Here is a 22,856-nt window from a genome sequence, read left to right on the forward strand (position 1 = left end):
TGTGTTTGAGGCGGCCGGTCCCACAGCTACACTACTTACGCATAAGATTGGGTTCTTATTTTATCTCGTGTCTGAAGAACAATGCTGTTACTGCTCTCCTTCTCTCCCCCTCCAAATATTCCTATTACAAGCAACAAAGGAAAGTTATTCTTGCTGGAATAACTAAAATAGAAAAGAAAGTCATAGTAATATTTGGCATTTTTAATTTAGGTTTGTTTTATTTAAGTTTAATGTTAATTCCATGCTGTGTTTCAGTAAGAACAATACAGATTCTGTATCTGTGGCTCCAGTCAGATATCCAGTAGTACAAATTAGCTTCAAGTTACACATACTGAACAAAAGAGGTTGAGCGAGCGAAGGGAGATGGGGAAAGGGGAGGGAGAAAGAAAAAATATTGAACACGCATGCAGGCTTATCAATGCCACCTTCAATGCTAACCTGCTTTGAGGAAAAGTAAAGAACAGGCAAGAATGAGCAGCCACGGATTGTTGAACTGTTACCAGCACCATGATTTTCAGCAACATTTCAGCAGTTTGGAAACTTCTGTTTTTATACAGTAAAACCACTACAATATATGTCCCAATGCAACCTGTAACTTCAAGCTAAACACCCAATTAAGTTTAAACATTGGTATAAAATTCCGTTTAAACAGTTATAAAAAAAGAAAAACGCCACCACATGCGCACTACCTCACCATAGCAAATCTCTCCCCTACAAATCTAACAGCCTTGGGGTGGAACATCCACTTCCAGTGGCGACCTCGCCACATCTGGCAGGAGACAATACAGTAATGCTGAAAGAGCTTTTACGCAGTCCTGTTAGTGTCTTAAAGAACCTAAAAGCTGGCACCAGTAAAATCCACAGAAATTCACTCTTGCCTTTAAGAACTTTTAAACTGTGTAAAAAAAATAAAAATAAAGAAACCCAACAGGGCAGGAACCTAAATTCTGAGACCCAATGTAAAAGTCAGATTTGGTGGTTCTCAGAGTGACACTGAGGGTTTTTGTGGGGAAGGGGAAGGGTGGTCAGAGATGGGTTCTCTTGTTGGCCTTTGTGTCTCACTGGTTTTCATCTTCCACATCCTGCAGCGCTTCTTTATTCTGTTCTTCACCTATAAAAGTGTTTAGAAGTAAGGAAGACATTAACTTTTAGAAACGAGACCTGCGGAATGGCTTAACAAGCATCTAGAGATTAATAGTTTCATGCAAGTACACGCGCTCACTCGCACACTTGCATACGTAACACACAGACTCAAACCAGCCAGTTCTGGAGTGAAGCATTTCCATGGAAATTAAGCCTTATAATCACCTCATCGTATTTCATACAGAACTGTAGCACAAGCTATTAGAAGACGTAAGGACAAACAAAACCACCCTTTCTGAAAACTGAGACTTTGCATGTGATCGATCAGTCCTGTTGATCAAGAGATAAACAGCCAAGACAAACCCCAACAGAACGGCTGTAGATCAACATCCATCGGAACGTACCTTCCCAAAACCTCAGCTCTGCTCCAGAGAGCACTGACACCTACTCACTAACTATAGAAGTGAGACCAAAACAGTTTTTATAAAGTAACCCTGATGGCAGGTATTATTAAAGGTACCAAAAGTACAAAAAACCATCCCTACTTCAAAAGTCTAACATGACAGGAAAACCCCTGGCTTGCAGTTATTAAACATTTTGTGGACATTCATTCCTCTTGAAAAACAGCCACTTTGGTCCTGTTCAACCAGGCTGTGACATGCAGTAAAATGAAGCCTATACGGTCTGTAAAGATTCCTGGAGTAGGTATTTGGTTCCAGCTCAGCTGCCCTGGGTGAGGTGCATGCGATGCCCTCTGCATTGATTGCAACTGCGCCAGGAAAAAGTTTAACATAGTTCAGGTAGTGCCACAACACGTGCACGATTAACTGGTAAGACAAACTGAAAAATATTTTCTTTACAATTAACCACGTGAAATGGTACTCTCTTCAAGGGTGATAAAAAAATACCCATTCAAAAAAATTAATCTGCAGTAAAATCCAATCAAATGAGACTAATGACTTCCAGAATATAATCAGAATGCCTGCTCAGAGCATGTCCAGATTCAGAATTATCACCAGGTACCAGGCAAGGTAGATTTTGCAAGAGGTGGACTAAGAACACGGCATTCAACAACAACAAAATTTACATTTGTAATTATGCAACAGATCATTTAAGATAAGAAAGCAGAGGCCCTAACCAGGAAGACAATTAAAAGAAGATCTGAGCATGCTCTAGCCAATGCACTTAGGCAAATAATCCTGTATCAGGCAACAGTGAAAGTACTTTTCATGCCCAAATTCTTAATATCCATCCAGGTATGCAGCTCAATTCCCAAACACGTAAGTTACTTTGGATCTTAGTGAAGCAGATTGGACCTGGGTAGGGGTGACAGGTCACACATTGGCAGAACATGGCTTAGCCCTGCAACGGAGTCAAAGATACGAGCAATTTATCAGCAGCGAGAGTGACAGAAGCAAGCATGATTAGTGATCGGAAGAAACTGATGCCAAAAAGTTCACTGAGCCATGACGAAGACTTACAAAGTAGTTTTTAGGAAATGAACAGTTGGACTTTCCTTTAGGAATCTATACAGCAGGAAAGAAGGGGAAAACAGGAATATGAAGACGACATTACAAGTGTGAAAATAAACTAAACAGCTCATCTATGACATGGTTAGAAGGTAGAGTAATGAGATGGGAGAGTGTGGCAGCTGAGTAACACCTGACAGCTCTGAAAGCAACATGTGGCCCCTTGCAAGAGACTTCAGCACTACAACAGAGGGTAACCCAGGAGCCAAGACCCAGCACATCTACAGTTTTCCCTGTTCTGTCAAAAGCCTGAAGAAATAGGGGTAAAATGTGACCTGCAACATTCACCACTCATGAGCTATGCAAATAGCTAAAAGCTATCACATAATAATGCTTTTAAACAATCCCATCAATCCTACATAAAAAACAAATAGTCAGTAAAAAGATAACAGATTCTACAATTGCTTTCAAATGGACCCCACACCAATAAAGTATCCTGCAGTAAAGCTGTGTGACTATTACTGTGCTCCAGCTAATATATTATAAAAAAAGTAAGATATTTATCTGAAGTTAAGCAGCAATGTCGTTTCAAGCCTTTGAGTTTTTAAGTATCTAACACACTTCAAACAGGACTTTTTCTTCCCTCCAAGTTAAAAGCAAAGAAAGTCAGTTCTTCCCACTTGTCTCACCAGGACGATTTTTGCAGAAGAATATAGGAGTTCAATCTTTCTAATTAAAGTGTATGTTTAATTCACTACAAATAATCGGTGGAACAGAAGGCCTAACTCAAAAAAACCTAAACAAGTAAATTTATACTTAGCATTGTATGTGAAAGTGTAAGAGGAAATAGAATGGCAATAAACCCAGTCTCAAATATTTAAATAACTATCAGATGTTAGTAAACAGAAACAATCCATGTCCCACCCACTAGTACTGCCAGGGGATATAATTGGTATTTGCTCTGGCAATAGCTGCAAACTAGCATTTTTAGGACTACTGAAGAAAGCACCTCAAACATCTCAAATAGCAAATTAGATTTCCCAAAACTGTTCTGGTTTTTTGGTTTGGGGGTTTTTTCCTCCTTTCCCAGTAACAAAGTGTTTTACAAAATCCCTTTTCCTTTTTCTTCTTCTCATCATAGTCAATTCTTCATAAGAAGAGTAAAAGATATGGAAAGTGCTGTAAGGTGAAGTGATTATTAGTATGATGGCAGTAAATCTTCCACTAAAATGCCAACAGAAATACCGAGTGACCTGAAAAACATTGGGAACTAGATCATTTGCAGTACTTCTTCCTGCACTGGAAATTCACATCTGGTTGGAATGACACCACAGATGAACATGACAAGCCGTAAGAAAGAAAAGCTGAGTTAAATGAAGTCACTGCTTCTAAAATAATCACAAGTGACTAAACAGCCAGGGGCGGAGGAAAAAAAAAAGCGTTACTAATTCCACACCTCCTTCCTTCGAGAGCTGAAAAGCTTCTCAAAAGCAGGTAGTGTCATCCCATCACCTTATCCAGTGTTAAGAAAGGACAGAAGTTCGGGAAGGTCAATTATTAGGAAAGAAGTAAAACACCAAACCAATCCGCATTTCCACATTCTGTCTTTTGGGCAGAGATCGGAGACAGCAGCATTTTAGAGCAGAGTTTACTCACCATCACCCTGCATGTCTGAAGTCCATAGTGTCAGATTATCACGTAACAACTGCATGATAAGTGTAGAGTCCTTATAGCTTTCTTCACTCAGTGTATCCAGTTCTGCAATAGCATCATCGAAAGCTGCTTTTGCCAACCTACAAGCACAGAATAAATCAGATTTAACATGTTGCTAAACAGAATCCAGAAGCACACAGGTTAAGCCTGTGCCTCTGAACATCCATCTTCTAGTTTGGCTACATGACACCCATAGTGTCTGTAACAAGGTTTCAGATTATTTAACAGCATTTAGATTTCCCCATCTTCCCAGCTACTACCTACCTGCAGGCACGATCAGGAGAATTAAGAATTTCATAGTAGAATACAGAGAAGTTGAGCGCAAGTCCTAAGCGGATGGGATGTGTTGGCGGGAGTTCTGTCATTGCAATATCACTAGCAGCTTTATAAGCCACCAAGCTGTTCTCTGCAGCTTCCTTCCTGTCATTGCCTGTAGCGAACTCGGCCAGATACCTATGGTAGTCCCCCTTCCTGGAAACAGAAACAGCCACAAGTCAGTAGTTCTTACTGCCAACCAGCCACTAAATTAACAGCTGAATTCTGAAACTGATGTTTGTATATTCACACAAAGGACACGGCTGTTGAATTACTGTCTAGACAACAGTGCATTAGTACTTGAGTGCATTTTAAGCATCAGATAGGAAAACCAGTTTGGGCTCACTTAATTTCTTTCATTAGTACACGAAATCATAGCATTGCCTTCTCTGTTACCAAACTGTGTCCCCATACAACAGCATCTCATCTAAACTAGGCAAGTTTCTGATTTAAAGGACAGAGATAACTGAACTACAGGGGAAAACGCTCTAATCATTTCAAGATTTAAACTCTGCTTCAGAAAGTACAAACTATGCAGACTAGTGACTGCCGCAACATGCTCCAAAGGCCAAGTTTCATTTGGTACTGCAATTGTGAAGTTGACACCACATGAGTTAATCATCTACTGAATTTTCTTCTCTTTATGAAGAAGGTACAGCTCATGCAAGAAAACACTGAAGTAGGGACATGATCTCTGTAGTATTACCTCAATTAACGGTTCTTTCTTAGATGTAAGAGCTACACAACAGCTTACATTAAGTTCTCATGACCTTATTCCAAACAACATCTATCCCAAACCACACAATTAGGACACTAACACCTCAATAGTAGCCAAAAAGGGATGTTGGTTAGACATGACTAAACCGCCCTCTTTCTAGAAGTTACTGTGGTTGAGTGGGCAGAAAACACATGTACAGCTACTTTATTTCTGTATCTAGTTCAGATACAGTAAGAGGTTCTTTCCTCACAAGGTACTTACATTTTGTAATAGAAAACCTTGGACTCGCCAGTGTTAGCTGCTGGAATGAGGTGTTTGTCCAGTACATCCAGAATGTCACAACAGATTAACTTCAGTTCAGTCTCAACCTATTAAAAAAAAAAAAGTTAGCACATAAGACTAAGAGCTACTTCAAAAACAAACAGGCAACATCATAAAAATCCAAATGGGGTAGGACAGAAGAAAAAAACAACAAAAAATTCAGCTGTTCCACAGGTGCATTAAGCAAAACACTTTGGTGTAATTAGGTGGCACACAGAAGAGGCAAGGAGTGACATATAATGAAATGCATGACTCCCTGGAAGACATCTCACTAGACAGTTGTATTAAGTCTGTCTCAGGATATAATTCCTTACTGCAAGGTTTGCACAACTCCTAATTCCTTAAGGTTTTGATATGGGAAGGCAATGGTAAAGGGGACAATTTTAAGGCAATTAATACAAATCAGCTAAACTCCATTCTACCTCAGAGCTAAATGACACCTTAAGAACAAGTTTCTAGTGACTACTTGGGAGGCGAAGGTCTCACAGAAGAGCCTTAAGACAAAAATCATGGAGTATCAAAGAGAATAATGATGTGCCACACAAACAAAAAGGTCAGATACAAGAGGAAAAACTCCAGAAGATACAAACTTCAGAAGCAGGCAAAAAAGCAAAGCACTACAAGTCAGAGAAATAGCAGAAATTGTCAACGCTAACACTGAGATCTGTGGCCAAGGAAAATCAATATATAAAGCCTTATTAAGAAACAAATACTGGATTTTAATAGCCAAAGTTGAAAATATGGTCACATCACCTTTATTTTTTCTGATTTAGAATACAAGGCAAGGTCTACGAGCTTAGGTTTTACCACAGAACTTTGATACCTGAAAGCAAAGAAACTAAGAATACCCAAAAAAGGTAAAAAGTGTCTTTTGACATCAACATTGCCAAAACCAGACTTGCTCTCAGCATGCCATGTCATTCCCAGTAGGAGTGGTTGGTTCATTGCAGAGAGGAGCCTATTGCTGCTCTTTCATGATTTCTGCAGTAATTTTCATAGCTGCGGCTGAAGACAACTCTGGCTCAAGCTACTTGTATTACTCTAAAGTAAATGTTTTCAGGCAAAGGCATCAACATCAGCTACAAGAAACTACCAGTAGCTGCATGTCTTGGACCACAAGAGCAGCCCCACTCAATCCACTATCCCTTCCTATCCTCCCACCCATGCAGCTTTTTTTCTTCTTTAAGCATTTTTATTGCCATGTAATATCACCAGATAGCTCGCAAACTATTAAGGTTTTAACCACAACACCTATCCTTCAAAAGCTGTTATAGATCTGAAATCAATATAAAGCTGGCACACACATACGCATACCAATTTGTACAAAATTACTTAAGAGATTTGCAGAAGTTCCTTTAGAGAAAATAATCCACAGCAAATTTCATGTACAAACAATGTCAGTATGCCCTAACATTCAGAAGAAGGGTTAGATGCTATACTTAGAGTTATGCGACAAATGTTTAAGGAAGTTGCTGAAATGTGGTCACTTGTGAAGAATCTACTTCCTATATTCTTGGGCTACAAAAGCTATAAAACCTTTGGCCAGCAGTCAGTTCCTGCAAACTTCTTTCCTCTTGATCCTCTTTTTCAACGACTTCTTTTGCAGAGAGATCTTCAGCAAAACTGCAAAGAATTAAATCAATTTCTAATCCTCTTCTGTTAAAGAACCATACATGTACAAACTTCTAATTCATCTCAGACAGACCTTTTTCAGCTTTGCTTAAAGGATCAGTCCCACAAGCTACTGGAGATCAACTGCTGTCCAGGGCAAAGTAAATGTCCCAACCAAGCTTAGTTTAAAAAGGTTTAATACAAATTGAGTTGATTAAGAACAAAACAACAAAACACCTCACAACAAACCCCTAACAGATCTTTTATGAAAAGAATGTTTTCTAGACAGAGTAGCTCATTGACTTCTGCGAAGCAGCAAACCAGCACAAGAGCCCACACTAAGCCCATTCAGAGCACTTGGAAAATGCACGTTTAGGGTCTATCACCATTCCAGCTCCAAATATGACATCGGGTACTACAGGCTCTGAGCAGCAAGGAAAGACTTCTCATCCTGATGGGTATGTACAAGCCCCCACAATCCATCCTGCCTCTATTTTAGTAATAGTGCTGGCTAAATCAGACTCCAGACTCTCTTCTTAGCTCTGCAGATACAAAAGCTCATAAACCACCCTGTGATCTAAATAAGGAAACTTATTAGAAGCAACCAGGAGAAGAGTAACCTGTACTAGTTCTTTGACCTGTTTTAATATGTAGCCCCCAAAATAACTGCACCTCACAACTGAGATGCAGCATGAAACTAGAACAGTAGGAAACCATTACTAAAGCCTGCAACCCACCTCCCTCCTGCTCCTGCCAAAACAGACAGACTGACCACTCAGATTTCCACCAATTCATAGCCCAACCTTTCTAGGAAGAGGTGAAGGAGAAGAGAGCCCTGCAGCTGCCCCAGAATACAACCAGGTTGTAAATCAGAGCACTAGAAACACACATTCTCATATGCCACAAATACACACCAGTAAGAGGAAGGTGAATACTTGTCCTATGCTAAAAGGGAAGGGAGCTGGTTTTCCTGCAAGCAAGTGAACTGCGTTATGTGCAGACGTAACACCACTTCATCCTCCCAAGGATGAAGAACATAAGCCTCAGTGTATTCTCATCTACAGAGATGCAGTCAGACAAGAAAGCGAAGGGCTTGACTTTTGTGTATCCAAATGGCCACAGGACCCAGAAAACCAGCCGGTCTGCAAAGGAAGCAAGTAAGTGGCATTTTCCCCCATGGCTATGTATGTGTCTCGCTACATTCATCTTAAGTGGTTTAACAGAGTCACAGCCTGGAGCCTTCCATCATCTCTCAGTAGTACATAGTGTACACCCCAGACAAAACCAGCCCAGCCCTACTCTGACAACACCATCCCTCGAGTTCTGCCCCAAGTCACACTGGCTAAAAGCTCAAACAAACTGATGTACACCAAAACCATCAAATAATTACTTTTATACAAACTACACCTTCCATTTCAACTCAAGCAGCACTCTTTAGCTGAGCAAGGTCATACCTGGTTCTGGTGGCAGGTGAAAGAGATGTGTTTTTTCTAGAGTTCTCTCCAGCTCCCCAGTGCCTTACACTTGGCAGGTCAGTCCCCAGACAAGTGTTCTCATTGGCATTTTTTTTTGGTCAGAGCCTTTCAAGCCTAGGAAGGGTCTTCCAACAACACGGAACTTATTCTGAAGAGTACTACAACAGTGGGTATTTGTTGACAAGGCAGCGTAATAACCAGAACTCTGCTGAGCCTGCACTGGACCTTATCCCTTCAGAGAAGTGCTGAGCGTGACACCAGGGCACAGGCACTACTGTTCAGCAGCAACAGTTAGAAGCCTCACCTAAACCTCTGCAATATGTTCTTCAGGCCTTTACTGCTCCCACACCATCTTGCCAAACCTTTTAACTCTCCTTAGACCAGATGTTAACTCATAGTAAGTCTCCCAAGAGCTACAAACAGTATCCACTGTTCAGCTACAGATGATACACAGAAGCACTCTGGAAAACTTAGACTAGCTGTGTCTACTCGACTCCAGCCCTCCTCCAGTATGGCACTACATTACAGTTCTCCACAGCACTCTTCCACCTAAAACAACCATGACAGCTATTTCTTTAAGCATTTAACATGCTATTGGCACAGCACTGCATGTGGCCTCTCTCCCAACAGGTATCTCAAGGACTACATACACATATTGCTTGCACACCAGTCTGTTCTGCATGGTACTTGCTCTCTTTGCAAAGAGAAATGCAAAACAATGGGTTTTTTTTTTTTTTTTTTTTTTTTACAGTCCTTTCAAAAACATCCAAAAAAGTGTTTTCACTATTAAAGGATCTTCGGCAGAAAATAAACACCCACAAAACATTGTGCAAAAAGAACTGGAAGCACACATTGCAAGACAAATTTAAACAATCATCAGATATCTATTGTCCTATTTTATAGGATCTGTTACAAAGATTTTAGACATCCATCAAGAAATGGTATTTGGGACTGTATGTAACTGGCAGAGCCTCATCCCATCAGCATGCCAGCATAAAATTAGAAACTCACAACTTTAACAATTCCATGGAGGAACAGAAACCCTATGAGTCAGAAAGTAGTCCAGAGTCATTCCTGAAAAAGGATTTCCAAGCCAACATAATTTCCATTGGTGGTATATGAATCAGTGCCAGGTGATATAACAGACTCCACTGTTTCTCTGGAAGTGAAGATCTGAACCATGTGGAAGAACTTGTCCTCAAAAAATTGCCATTAAGTCCCTGCAGAAATGTATGGGATTTTAATACTATTGGAGCATTCCTGCTCTGTGCTAAACCATCAATTAAGGAAAGGGTGGAGGAGAGGGAACAACTCGCTGTTCTAATAGCTGAAGGTTTCATTAGCCCTTACCGATGAAAGTCAAAGCTTGTTCCAAGTTCTCCATTTTAGGTAAAGCTGCAGAGACTGCCTAGACTCAGCATGAAGTTATGTGCATCAATTTTTCCCCTCTCTCAAGAGAGAGAAAATAGCAAGGCCCTAGAGGTTATTACATCCAAGTTTCACAGTTGAGATGACCATGATATCTTAACACCCCCCATCCCCAGGAGCATGGAGTGCTTTATCTTAAATTAACAGCTATCAGTCTAATTGACCAACTTAGGGACCAAAAAAAAAAGTTTAAAATCTACATTTTAAGAACTAGTTGCTGTCAGAGGAGCCATACTATCTGAGCACTCATTTCAACCCAGGCATAACTGTCTGAGCTAATAATAGCTCTGCCAGTTTCATTGTACAAGACAAACTGGGCAACTATTCTTCACTGTCACCCAACTGCTAAGCACTCAGTTTACAGCAACTCCTGTCAACTTTTTGTCTGCGTGAAAAAGTAACAAAACAAGGCCAATGTACATGAAATGCAACTATCACAGTGATAAGAGACAAGGTAAGAGAGTCAAAGCAAGTGGCGATTTGACTTTACACTGCCTGTCTTTACGCCAAGAACACCACTGAAGATCCTTCCCCATTGGCAGTTCAACTAACTGTTACTATTTTGAACTCTGTAGGACAGAGTCCTGCAATAGCACCAAGGGTCAAAGTCTGTATGATCCAAAGCAACTTTTATCAGAGGCAGAAACTTAACAGATAAACACCTCCTTCGACATGGTAATTTAAAAAAAAAAAAAGTTGCTTGGGATAAGTCAGGTTGGAGGGGAAAGAACAAAGCATGTGCAGCAGCCTTACACTTGAGTAAGCAGGGAAGAAATAGTGCTAGCACAGTTCAAATACTTGGCAGATATGCAGATGTGCTGAAGGAAAAGCCATCCCTTTCTCCTTCGAGTCTACTGGCCTTTTGAGTGTTTACACAAAAACACCCAACCTCTCACCTTCACCAAGTATATTTATCCTCCAGACAAGGAACAAACCTCATCCTTTCAGGGCTGTCACCTTATTACAGGCCATCACACTGCACACAATCTAGAATACCAGGGCAATTTATGCAAGGGTATCAACACAGGACCTTAACTAAATGACATTATGCCTTAACACCAACTACATCTTACCATTTGCCGATATTCCCGAATCATTTTTAATTTATCTTCTCCACCTTTGTTTTCTTCTTTCTGTTCAATGCTGCTGATTATTCTCCAGGAAGCTCTTCTGGCTCCAATCACGTTTTTATATGCAACAGAAAGCAGGTTTCTTTCTTCCACTGTCAACTCCACATCCATTCCAGCCACTTTCTTCATTGATTCAACCATTTCTATGAGGAAAAGGTCAGAAATTATTGTCATAGCTAAAGCATCTTTTAAACCATTCAATAGAAGTTGGATGTTAATGATAGCTTATGAAAATAGGCTCCCTCCTCCCTTCATATAGTTATTCCTCACTTCTACACTGCAATGTTCCAAACAAATCAATGAGCATGTGTACACAAAGGAGGTATCTGATGTTCTTTTAAATACATTTGACAAGGGTACCAAAAAACTCTTTAAAGGTAGTTGACTGGCTTGTTGTTAGGTTTTTTGGTGGTGGTTTCTTTTGTTCATGGTTTTGTTGCTGTTGGGTTTTTTTGTTATTGTTGTTGAGAGACAGACAAAAAGGATTTAGCATTAGCAGCAAACACGTTTTTCACAGCAGATAATAGTTATCAGTACAATCCTACAGTGCTTCTTCAAGGCACTTCAGAAGAGGCAATGAATAGTGAGAAAAGCATGACCAAATGTAAGCAAACTTTCAGCACAGAAGGATAAACTGAAGAATTACAGAAAGCACCACTGATTTGCTAAGTGGAATACAGTGTAACATGGTAAGTGACCAAAAAATAAAACCCAGATTTGAAGAGCTGTGGATGAGTACTGCTATTAGGAAAGGAAGTCAAAGTTCCAAGAGGAAACGACCAGAAGAAAAATTAGGTGCTTGGAGAAGTAACAAAAAAGTCATCCTGAGGATAACCAGAGCAACCATATCTACCCATGCCAAGCAGCTATTTACACTGAAAAGTAACACACAAAATATAAATTAATTTATATTTATAGTTTAAACCTTTTGAAAAGGACTTCTAAATCTGAGGTTAAAAAAAATTATGACTACATATAGCTTTCCTATACTCAAGTGGGAGCAAAAGCTTGAACTATTTAAGGAAGGTTACAGTCCTTCCATTACCTAACCACACTATGATTACTTGTGACATATTAGAAAAATAAAAGCAAAAAAAGTTAAATATACACTAATCGAGAGCCTAGGATGAGACATCCAGGAATCATAGGTTTTGTCCTGCCACACAGTGCTTCAGTTCATTCACCATTTACCTTCCAGCTTCCAGAACTGGTGGGAATCCCCAAAGACAAAAATAAGACCATTAATGACGGAGACTAAGTCCTAACTATCCCATCTAGTCAACAGGACAACTGTTCCATACCTATCTGCCAGGTAGAAGGACATGAGAATGTCATTTTTAGCTTCTGCCAAAAGCACAGCTATGCGATAAGGCTATGTCTCCTGTAATATGCTGCTTTACTGTTCTGTAGCCTATTTACCTTACACACTGTGGTGGTTTTGGCTGGGACAGTATTTTTTCACAGTAGCTATGAGGCTACATTCTAGATTTGTGCTGAAAAGAGTGTTGGTAACACAGAGCTGTTTTATTTACTGCTGAGCAGTGCTTACACAGAGTCAAGGCCTTTTCTACTTCTCACTCCACCTGCGAGTAGGCTGGGGTGCACAAGAAGCTGGGAGGGGACCCAGCCAGTACAACTGACCCCAACCGACCCAAGGGATATTCCACACCATATGACATCGTGCTCAGTACGTAAAGCTGGGGGAAGGAGAAGGAACAAGGGGGCATTCAGAGTGATGGCACTTGTCTTCCCAAGTAACTGTTACACATAGAGCCCTGCTCCCTAAGGATGGCTGCACACCTGCCTGCCCACATGAATTAGCAAATGAATTCCTTGTTTTGCTTTGCTTGCATGCACAGCTTTTGCTTTACTTATTAAACCATCTTTATCTCAACCCATGGGTTTTCTCACTTTCATGCTTCCAATTCTCTCCTCCACCCCACCACGGGGTAGTGAGCAAGCAGCTGTGTGGTGCTTAGTTGCTGGCTGGGGTTAAACCACACCACACACTCATCATTCCTCCCCCTTCATTTTACCTCCTTACACTCTGCTGTGTCATGGCAGCACAAGCAATGGGAAACTAATGAAGCTTCACTTTCAGGTTTTTTTACTCAGGTACCAAAAGTTGCAATCTTAACAGGCATAAGCCATTTCAGCAATGGGAAGTGTAAGCTCAATCTTCTTCCCTGGCAGGAACAATGTTATCAGTCTCCAACAGGTCTCCACATGTGTAGTGGCTCTATTCTTACCAGAAGTGGAAAGAACACATCCTTACCTCTAACCCGTAGATTTTGCTTCTCCACATCACAGAAACAAACAAAAAAAACCACCAAGGATTTGATAAAACTTTTACAAAACAACATCCTACTATTGCAAAATGGTTAATTGTTTTTTAAGACTTCAAGAGTTGCCCTAACACACCCCACATACATACAGTCTTGTAACTTAAGTTAGCTAAGTCAAAGGCAATGTGATATAGTTAAAATATGCAACTTAAATAATGCAAGCACTGTGAATTATTTCCTAAAGGATGACCCTACCATCTCTACAAAGAATTTATTTCAAATATATACTTTTTTGAAAATTAAGTCATCTCACATTTTGAAGTTTTTTAGAACAGCAGAGCTACACCCAAGATAACATGCCTGTTAATTTTTGTGAACAAATATGACAAGTGGGAATTAAGATTTGCAGTCTCTGCTACTTAAGTACCTCTGCCAAGCTCCAGAAAGAAACACAAGACTTGTCTTGAAGCTTAAATGTTTAACTGCCCTCAGATAAGAGGAGCAACTGACACTGCACTACATCTGCAGTTTATGAAATTAACCTGTATTTGTGAATGAACAAACCCCCCTTCAACCATTAGCTGTAGAAGTTCAGGAGCTGAAGAGATATCCTCTATGTAAATACAAATAATTTAAAGTGTAGAAAAAGGAGAGGGCAGTCACGCCATACTATTCATCTATGATGCTCATTCCCAGGCATCCACCATCACTCTGAACATCTTTGGTCTGACCCAGGATGACCATTATGCTTTAATCAATCACAGCTGTTTTTAGATATGTGGCAAGCTTAACTAACCAAGATCACATTAAGTTTGTTCCATTAGATTTTCTTTGAAGTTATGAAAGCTCAAGGAAACTGAGCAACACCAGCACCTTCTCTGGAACAACCAGGTTTCTGAAGTACACATCTTTTTACACTTTTTTTTTAACAATTACACTTTCAACCTTGTTCTAACAGTCATACAGCAACTTCTTACAGATTTAGCTTTTCTTTAAAAAGAGTTTAGATTCTTCTGTGTTTTACCAATTAGGATTAACTATAGAGCATTTCAGTCATACCAAGGGATGTACTGCACCATTTCTATAAAAATCCTGCTTCTTGACAAAGTAAAATAACTATTCACACTTATCACTTATATAATAAACAACGATACATACATGTAATAGTTACTCCAGAAGCATGGAGGTGAGAAACATGTACAGTAACAGTTTCCAAGATCTTCTCACTTGTATCAGGAAAATGCCACAGCTAGGAAAACATAGGCAAGTTCTCAAGTGTACTACAGGTTTCCTTCACTATCTCTTCCCTAGAAGCAGATTTGTCTAATAACATGGAAATTTAGAAGAAAAAATAATACACGAGACTTGCTGTCCCCATAAATGATTATCTGATTCTCAGAACACACCCAAATATATCATGACACATTTAATCAATTGCTTAGCTTCTGCGGGATTTTATCAATTGCTGGGCTGAACACCTACAAGCACTTGAAACAGAGATCCAACATCTCCGTGCACTGGAGTACAAATCAAATTTAAGCTGAGCAATAGCTTTTACAGAGACATACCTAAGACCCAGTCCTACCAAGCAGCACAACCTCTGCCACTACACATTAGCCCTGATACATCTCCTCAGTCTTCTGCAAATTAGGTCATTGACTATTATCCTGTAGAACCATAATAATGAATAATCTTAAAAATTCAGGTAATACAAAAGCAAGAGTACAGCACATGTATATCTTCTCCAATAGAAAACCAATCCTATACAAAAATAAAGCCATTTATGCCTGCCAACAGAACAAATATTTTATATTCTAAGTGCAGCTTTACCTATCTGGAAGATTCTACAGGGAAGTGAAAAGCTCAGAGACCATTCAAGACAAAATACAAGTCTGAGATTACGTTTCAGTAGGAAGGATTACTGCAGTAACGACAACTCACTGCATACACAATCCAGAGATGCTTACACTGCATTGTGGAAAAAGTAGTGTTATGCAGATTCAAAAAGACCGAGATCATAGTTTAACTGGTTAAATTCCAGCCTTTCATTTGATTGTGGCTGTCACCTCATTATGCTACGGTCAGATCATGCCACCATCAGAGCAGGAAATCCCAAAAGTGTAAATTGTGGAAGGACAGGGGAATATTCTGGAGAATGACACACTTGCTCTACATTTATATCCTTCCCCAGGCATTTACTGCTGGTCATTATAAGAAGTACCAAAATAAACAGACATTTGGTCTGATCAGGTTTGTCTATTCTTATGGAAAAAAAGGCATTTAACTGAGACTCAAAACAACTGCCTTAAATAGTACAAAACTATAATAATGCTCATGCCATTTTTTAATAACATTCTACTACTACTATGGTTAAGGTGCTTGGCTCCTCCTTGCAAACGTTGCTGAGTCACCTCCGGCCACTGTGGAGTAACAGTAGGGACACAAAGAACTGGGACAGTGGTTGCCACTACGCTGAGTGCTACCTACAAAGTGGTTCACCATAACCAGAGTTCAGAGAAGACTCAGTACTAGTATTGTACATGTTCATTCTTGGAATGAACAAAAGATGATCAGTAACAAGTCATGAGAACTCAAGAGTATGTGATCTTAAACTGTTGTGTGTAACCCCTCAGTTTAGACTTTAGTAGCAGCAGCAAATAAAGCAACCAACACTATGTCATTTTTTCAGAAAGGTTCCAGCAGACACAAGAGGAACTACAGACCCATCAACCTAACACTCGCAATGAGTCAAGTTGACAGGAATTACATAAAAGAAACTGAGTGGATATATGCATAAATTCTATATTGTAGAGCGTAGCCTTCTGTAAACACAAGTAATGCCTCACAAATCTACTGTAATGCTTTTAATGAGTCAAGCATATGGACAAGGAAGACATGATTGATATAGTCTACCTGGATTTCCCAAAGGCATTTGACAAGGTCCCTCACCCAAGGTTCTTTAAGGAACTCAATTGCCATGGGATAGGAAGAAAGTCCTCACATGGATAAGCACTTGGCTGAAAGACAGGAAACAGGGTATAAGACTCAAGTGTTCTGGACAAAGATCACCAGTGCAATCACACAGTGATCTGTGCTGGGAAGCATGCTAACATTTGTAAGAGATCCAGAAAAACTCAAGTCCTAACTTAGTACCAGCAAACTGCTAAGAACAAACACAAAAAAAGAGCAGAAGAAATAAGGGCAAATGTATTTTCTTCATTAAGTGATGAGTGTAACTGTGAAGATTAATGCCCATACATTGCATTTTCCCTAGAACTGCAGGCCTACACCTGGCATCAGTGGGCACCATCCTGTTCGCTACAATTATTAGCTCCAAATTCAAGCCAAGAAAAAACATGGCTCATCCTTCCATCCATTAGGAACCTTTTCACTGAACACACTATTACACTGCCTGCGTTAAGTTTTTCTGTTCTCTTAAGAAATCCTGCATTTGCCAAGTAAGACTTAGATGGCTAAACCAGCCCAGCAGCTTGTAGGGAGGTAGACAGGTGGCTTTCCCCTCTACCCCTGTCAATTCCATTGCAGCAGCTCCAGACTTGTTTGACCTCTCAACTGGCTGATTCAGGTCACCAGCTCAGGGCAGGGGGGGGGGGGGAAAAAAAACAAAAAACAAAATCTTGCTTATAATTTAGAGAACTGAATTGGCTCTAAAGGTCAGACTAGAACCCAAGTAAACCTAAGAAGTAGCAAGAGAAGAGACAATATCCCTCTTCCAACAGTGAGCTGTCAGATTAGCTCACCCCACTTTGCAGTACTGCACCTTTAATTTCTAAAAAAAAAGCATAAAACGAACACATTTATCCTTACACACTACATAATTTTTCTACAAAGGTCTTCATGTGCTTGAAGCACCCTGAGTAGATTGTTACAGGCAAGTAAAAGCAGGGTACACGTGCTCTTTTAGGGAACAGACTCAGATACTAAAAATTGATAATCCTATTTTAAGCTCCGTATCTAGAGCACGCCACGCATCGCAATGTACAAGTTTTATACAAACGAGCATAAAAGAACCTAACAACTATATTTGCACAAGTTAAGACAACCAAAAGACAGAGAGGGGGAAAAATACTGAAGAATATCCATCCTGCACAGTGGCTTAGACTATGATTTTGTAGAGAAAGCAGCAGGTTATGCTGCTATTCCTTGTATAAGGTTTGTAACCGCTGGTGCAGCCACGACACTTCCAACATCTGATTGCGTGACTCTGCAATTTACAGTTCTACAAGGCATACTTGTACTTTTATGCACTTGGAGAAATAGATGGGTTAAGGCCAAATTATTCGAGCAACAGTGGTATTACACAAGTCTTTCTTGCAACAAGAACATGATTTCTAAGTCATCACTATCATCTCTGCAAGGTGTGAACATCTGTTTTTCTAAATAAAAGAGGTTTTCCCCAGTATTTGAAACAAAAATTTTTGTTTGAAAGCAAAGATAAGCAAATCTAAAGAATGAGTCTTTTCATACTGTCTGCTTGACTGAGATCTGCTACTAAGTGATCTTCTAATACAAGTACTCAAGTAACTTAACAGACACCAACTCAGCTTCTGGACTGCTTGCAGAGAACCAAACCATCTAATTGTAGAGGTTTGTCTCCTTTGGTTGTTCTTGCTACCTCAGGAGATTCAAGAAGGCCGTTACAGGAAAAAAAAAAAAAAAGTCCTCTCTCAAACAACTTGTCATGATCAGAAGTTAATTTTTACGGCCCAGTACGTAAAAAATCATCATTAAAAAAATAACAATCTAATTCCTCCAACATTGTCTTGGCCATATTCTGTGCATCTCTTTTATTCCTACATTACTTAGGCATATACCAAGATTTTTCTGCCTTTTAGCACTTTCACATTTACCCAATTCAGAGACAAAGAGAGCAGTCATACCCTACATCACCAGAACAGTAAGACCTTTGACAGACAGATATAAGTACTAACCATTAATGCGGGGGGGGGGGGGGTGGAGGGCAGGGAGAGAGAAAAAAAACACACAACAAAAACATCCCTAAGTGTGCTTGACATTTGCTCGAAAGAAACAGGTCCTCTGCAAACTGAAATTAATATGCAACTTCAATTCTAATTTGTGACATAGTTTATTGATTGATTCTTCACTAGGCTGTGATTTCAAGACCTGCTACTATGAGGCAATTTTTTTCTAAAATAGGTTCGAATCTTGAATTTGGTCCACTGCTGCACACCTTACTGCCTTCAGAATAAAACACACGTTTCCCTGATAGACAATTTATAAAAACATGGAGGAGTCAGCAGTTAGCGTGCTGTATCAGCAGTCAGGAGAGCTGTCAAATAGGGTTTTTTTTTGGTTGTGGTCTTTTTTTGTTTGGTTGGTTTGGTTTTTTTGTGCTGTTATTTGTTTGTTGGTGTGGTAGGTTTTGGGGGGTTTCCTTTCCCTTCCCTCATCTACTAGCTGGTTTTGGGAAAAAAAAACATACTTAAACACCTATTTCAACTCACATGAGTTATACCATATGTAAATTTGAAGCCATACAATTCAAGACCAATAGTACAAAACTGTTGTTTGGCATTTAAGTTTCTGCTTACAGTCTACTTTGTGTCATAGCACACTTCTTGCCTGATTCAAAGAAAGATGTTACCTAGCTTCCACAATGAAGAATTGGCTTCGACATTCAGCAGCAGTCTACAAGAATGCAGATACACACATTCCCTGAATATAAAGAACTCATATGTTAGCAAGGTAATTTCACAAACCAACACCATGTTACTTATTTCAATTGTGTTCAAAAAAAAAAAAAAAAAAGGACAATTTATAGTTACATCTCATTCTATTAATATTTGAAGGAACAGCAGTGAGATTTCTTTCAAAGCTTCCTGGCACGTTGTGATTTGTCATGACATGTCTAAGCAGATCTGTGAAGACAGACACCCAAATCTCTTAATATCTCTGGAGATCGGGGCTTAAATGCTACTTACACTGCAGGAATATCTAGAAAGTTGTCCCCTTAATGTGGGCCAATATACTGAGGACAGTTTAGGTACAGGACTAGATTTCCAAAAATTCACAAGTACAGCTTCCAAGACTTCAAAAATTCTTTAAGTGGGTCAGGTAAGTAACACCAAAGAAGCTCCAGCTAGATGCTCACCATAAGTGCTGCTATAAATGCCAACAACCATACACAAAGAACCACCCGCCACACACCACTCTTCTCAAGTCTCAAGGAGAAAGAATACAGGACAGAACTTAATGCTATCCTAACATTAAACATGAAAAATTGTCATTTCACACTCACAAGAGATTTGTATGCCAGCATATTTATAGACAGTACTTACCATCACACCATTTTATATGTGCCAATTAATAACCGTGACCTTATGCTCATGTATCTCAGACTAAACTGAAGAGTAAAATTAAGAATAACTTACACTTTCACCATACTGCTTCCCAAACCATTTTGTTCACAGATTTTGCAGTCTCAGTTATGATCTTGGCAGAACTGCAGTATTTCATATAAACAAGAACAAATTATGCCAATAATTTTTAATTGTTTCAGCTGAACTAGAACAGAGAATTAGATGCTAAAGTAGTATCTACAGTACATATTTTTCCACATCATGGACATGAGATACATGAAGACGCATTCAGAACAGCTGGCAGATTAGAGAGTGCAACTTCAATTTGTTTAACCAACCTGAGTCCAACAAGCTTATGAAGACTAAAAACCAGAGCACTGATTTAAGCCTGACAACTTTAAGTTTAGTGCTCCCTCCTAAATGATGATCTAATGAGTCTCATCACTGAGAAGCAAAATAGCATAAGAAGTCCTTTACATTTTGATCTAGCCAGCTTGTTAGCAAACATCCACAATACTGGTAGAATAGAAAGTCCATCAAGGGAAATGCTGCACCAGGGCAATCCCTACTAATCAATTTTTATTAGTTGACAGGAAGAGTGATTGTTTTGCATCACAGGTCTCCACAATGGAGCAGAGTCTCATTACTTTCTAAAGAACTGATTTACCACTGACTCAAGAGAACACCAGAAAGACAGTCGTGCCTCAAAAGCTCCCAACAATGATGAATGCTCCAGGATGTCAGCTAAGCATCCAACTTGGGTTTCCACTCAAACCAGAGTCAACACTTTGAGTTGCACTGACTAATCCATGCCTGGTGGAGAACCCTTTCCTCCCGACTCACCAAACCAACTCCAGCAATGCTGCTGGAATCAGGACTGGGGGTCAGGGAGAAGGAAATGGATCTTCCCAGCTCACACCCTTTAGGGTAGGCAATAAGTACTAAAAAAAAAAACAAAACCACACACAAAACAAAAACCCACCTCCCAGCAGAAGTTGCACAGTTACTGTGTAATATGGAATTGCACGTTTCCCTCCACCCAACTCATAGAATCATTGAATCATTTTGGTTGGAAAAGACCTTTAAGATCACCGAGTCCAACTGTCAAGCTAACACTGCCAAGCCCATCTCTAAACCATGTCCCTAAGAACCTCATCTACACGTCTTTTAGTCAAGTTGTACCCCAATATCTGGGTTTTGAGGCATATTTTTTTCTGTAAGTCCTTACAGTTATTGTGGAGACTGTCTGACTTCCCTCATTTAGTGGAATTCTTAGTTATACCTTATTTCCCTGCTGGAACTATCATAGAAGGAAGTCTTATTTAGGCCTTCTCTTTTTGTTGTAGTTTCTATTTTCCTTCCCAAAACCATGCATTTTTCAGATGTTTCGCAACAGTGCTATTAAAAGCTTTCTAAGCACAACTCAGTAAAAGTATGTCATTTGGCAAGAAATTCACCACGTTGTCTATGAAAATTACGAACAGAAAGTATATGGGGTATCTTCCTACCTCTAAATTAAGTCTAACTGCATTCACACTTTTTAACATACAAGGGTATCTCACCTTAAATGGATAACGTAAGGTTTGAGGGCAAAAGCAACAATGTCAGAAGAGTAACATCATTAAAAAAAAAAAAAATCAAAGGTCCTTTCTTTTATATGCAATGGAAATACGCTGAAAGAAACAGTCGCGAGACATTTTTGGGGCAAGAGACACCATCCAGGGTTGCCAGTTCCTCCCTTCTACCACTTTTTCCCTAGATATTAAGTGATCAGACACAGCGCACAGACTTCCAGGGGAAAAAAGGATGAGAACACGATGCTGGAAAAGTAAAATTATATGTAACAATTTCTCCTACATAATGAACGCCTATGCGTTTTCTTCAGGCAATGAAATACCATGTACTCGATCCTTCCAGGGTGAGAGCTCGCTCTCTTTGCCAGGGGCAGCAGAATCCCCTACTGAAGGCGAAGGAAGAGAAAGGAAAGCGCTGGCCCCCTCCCCCGGGACCCCCGGCCTCGCCCCCCGAGGGGGGCGGGCACCCACCTTCCGGAGAGCGCGGCCCTGGGCGTTGTCTGCGCCGAGCCGCCCTCAGCCCGCACCGCCCAGCTCGGGCCCGACAGAACCGCCTCAAGCCGCCCCGGTCAGCGGCACTAAGAGTGGCAGCGGGGTCTCTTTGTCGCGCCCCCCGAGGCGGGGGCGGCTCCCCTGCCCCCCCCCCCGTCCCCCCCGGGACTCGCCCTTCGCGGCCGCCATTTTATTCCCGGCTTCTGCCGCCACCGCCCCCCGAACCGGGCTCCGCCCAGGCCCAAGCCACCCACTCGTTCAGGCCCCCCATCCCCAGCTCCACCAGCCCCTTGGGGCGCTCCCAGTCGCCATTTTGTCTGGGCCCCCCCTCCTCCGCCCCTGCCCCCCCTCCCCCGCCCAGCCGCCATTTTGTGGCCGCTCCCTCCCTCTCCCCTTGGCCTTGCACGGCCTTCCCAGCCAGCGCTCACCATCGTAGCGCTCGGCCTGCTCAGCCAACTTGGCCTGATAGACGAGGTCCTCCCGATCGTCCATGTCGTGCAGGCGGGGCGGCGTCGGGGACTGCACGGGGCGGATGGAAGCCGATGGGTCTGGGGGGCTCAGCAGCTACCAGCTCGCTGCTCTCCGGGCAAATATGGCGGCAGCACCTCCTCCCGCTGCATCCGGGCACTTCCGCAAGTGCGCGCATGCGCCCTGTGGCCTCCCATGGCAACGGCGGCTCCTTGGCAACGGGTGGGAGGCGGCGGCCGGGGCCGCGGCGGCGGGAGGCGGCAGCCCGGGGGTGGCGGGGCCGGAGCCGCCCGCTCCCCCGCCCGGTTGTCGCGGGGCCGCAACCGAGAGGGCGCCGTTGTTCCGGGGAGGCGGAGGGGCGAGGGGTGGGGCCGGGTCCCCGCCGGGCAGGCCCCGCGGCGCGGGCAGGGGGTGTGGGGGGAGCGGCGTTTCC

General features: G+C 41.3%; 1 protein-coding gene across 2 annotated transcripts; it reads right to left on the reverse strand.

The window, feature by feature from the left end:
• Positions 1–198: 198 nt before the first annotated feature.
• On the reverse strand, positions 199–22,583 carry YWHAE (tyrosine 3-monooxygenase/tryptophan 5-monooxygenase activation protein epsilon). Of its 2 annotated transcripts, XM_065647204.1 has the most exons (7): positions 22,384–22,583; positions 11,207–11,406; positions 5,560–5,666; positions 4,530–4,736; positions 4,209–4,345; positions 2,565–2,609; positions 199–1,111 (listed from the first exon to the last, which is right to left on the reverse strand). In XM_065647204.1, exons 1-6 carry the CDS (start codon positions 22,445–22,447, stop codon positions 2,602–2,604), a joined length of 723 nt encoding a protein of 240 aa, XP_065503276.1. In that variant the 5' UTR covers positions 22,448–22,583; the 3' UTR covers positions 199–1,111; positions 2,565–2,601. The 2 variants fall into 2 exon arrangements, with proteins under 2 accessions (XP_065503276.1, XP_065503274.1); XM_065647202.1 differs by lacking the exon at positions 2,565–2,609.
• Between the last annotated feature and the right edge of the window lie 273 nt (positions 22,584–22,856).

This window comes from Caloenas nicobarica, chromosome 17 (genome assembly GCF_036013445.1).
Source record: "Caloenas nicobarica isolate bCalNic1 chromosome 17, bCalNic1.hap1, whole genome shotgun sequence".
In the NCBI taxonomy this organism is placed as follows: domain Eukaryota; kingdom Metazoa; phylum Chordata; class Aves; order Columbiformes; family Columbidae; genus Caloenas; species Caloenas nicobarica.

Coding starts and splice junctions, on each gene's coding strand:
- YWHAE (XM_065647202.1), bottom strand. CDS start 22,447: ATGGACGATCGGGAGGACCTCGTCTATCAGGCCAAGTTGGCTGAGCAG. Junction 4,346..4,529: donor TCTCCTGATCGTGCCTGCAG/GTAGGTAGTAGC, acceptor CTGTGCTTGTAG/GTTGGCAAAAGCAGCTTTCG. Junction 1,112..4,208: donor TTCAGACATGCAGGGTGATG/GTGAGTAAACTC, acceptor ACACTTTTATAG/GTGAAGAACAGAATAAAGAA.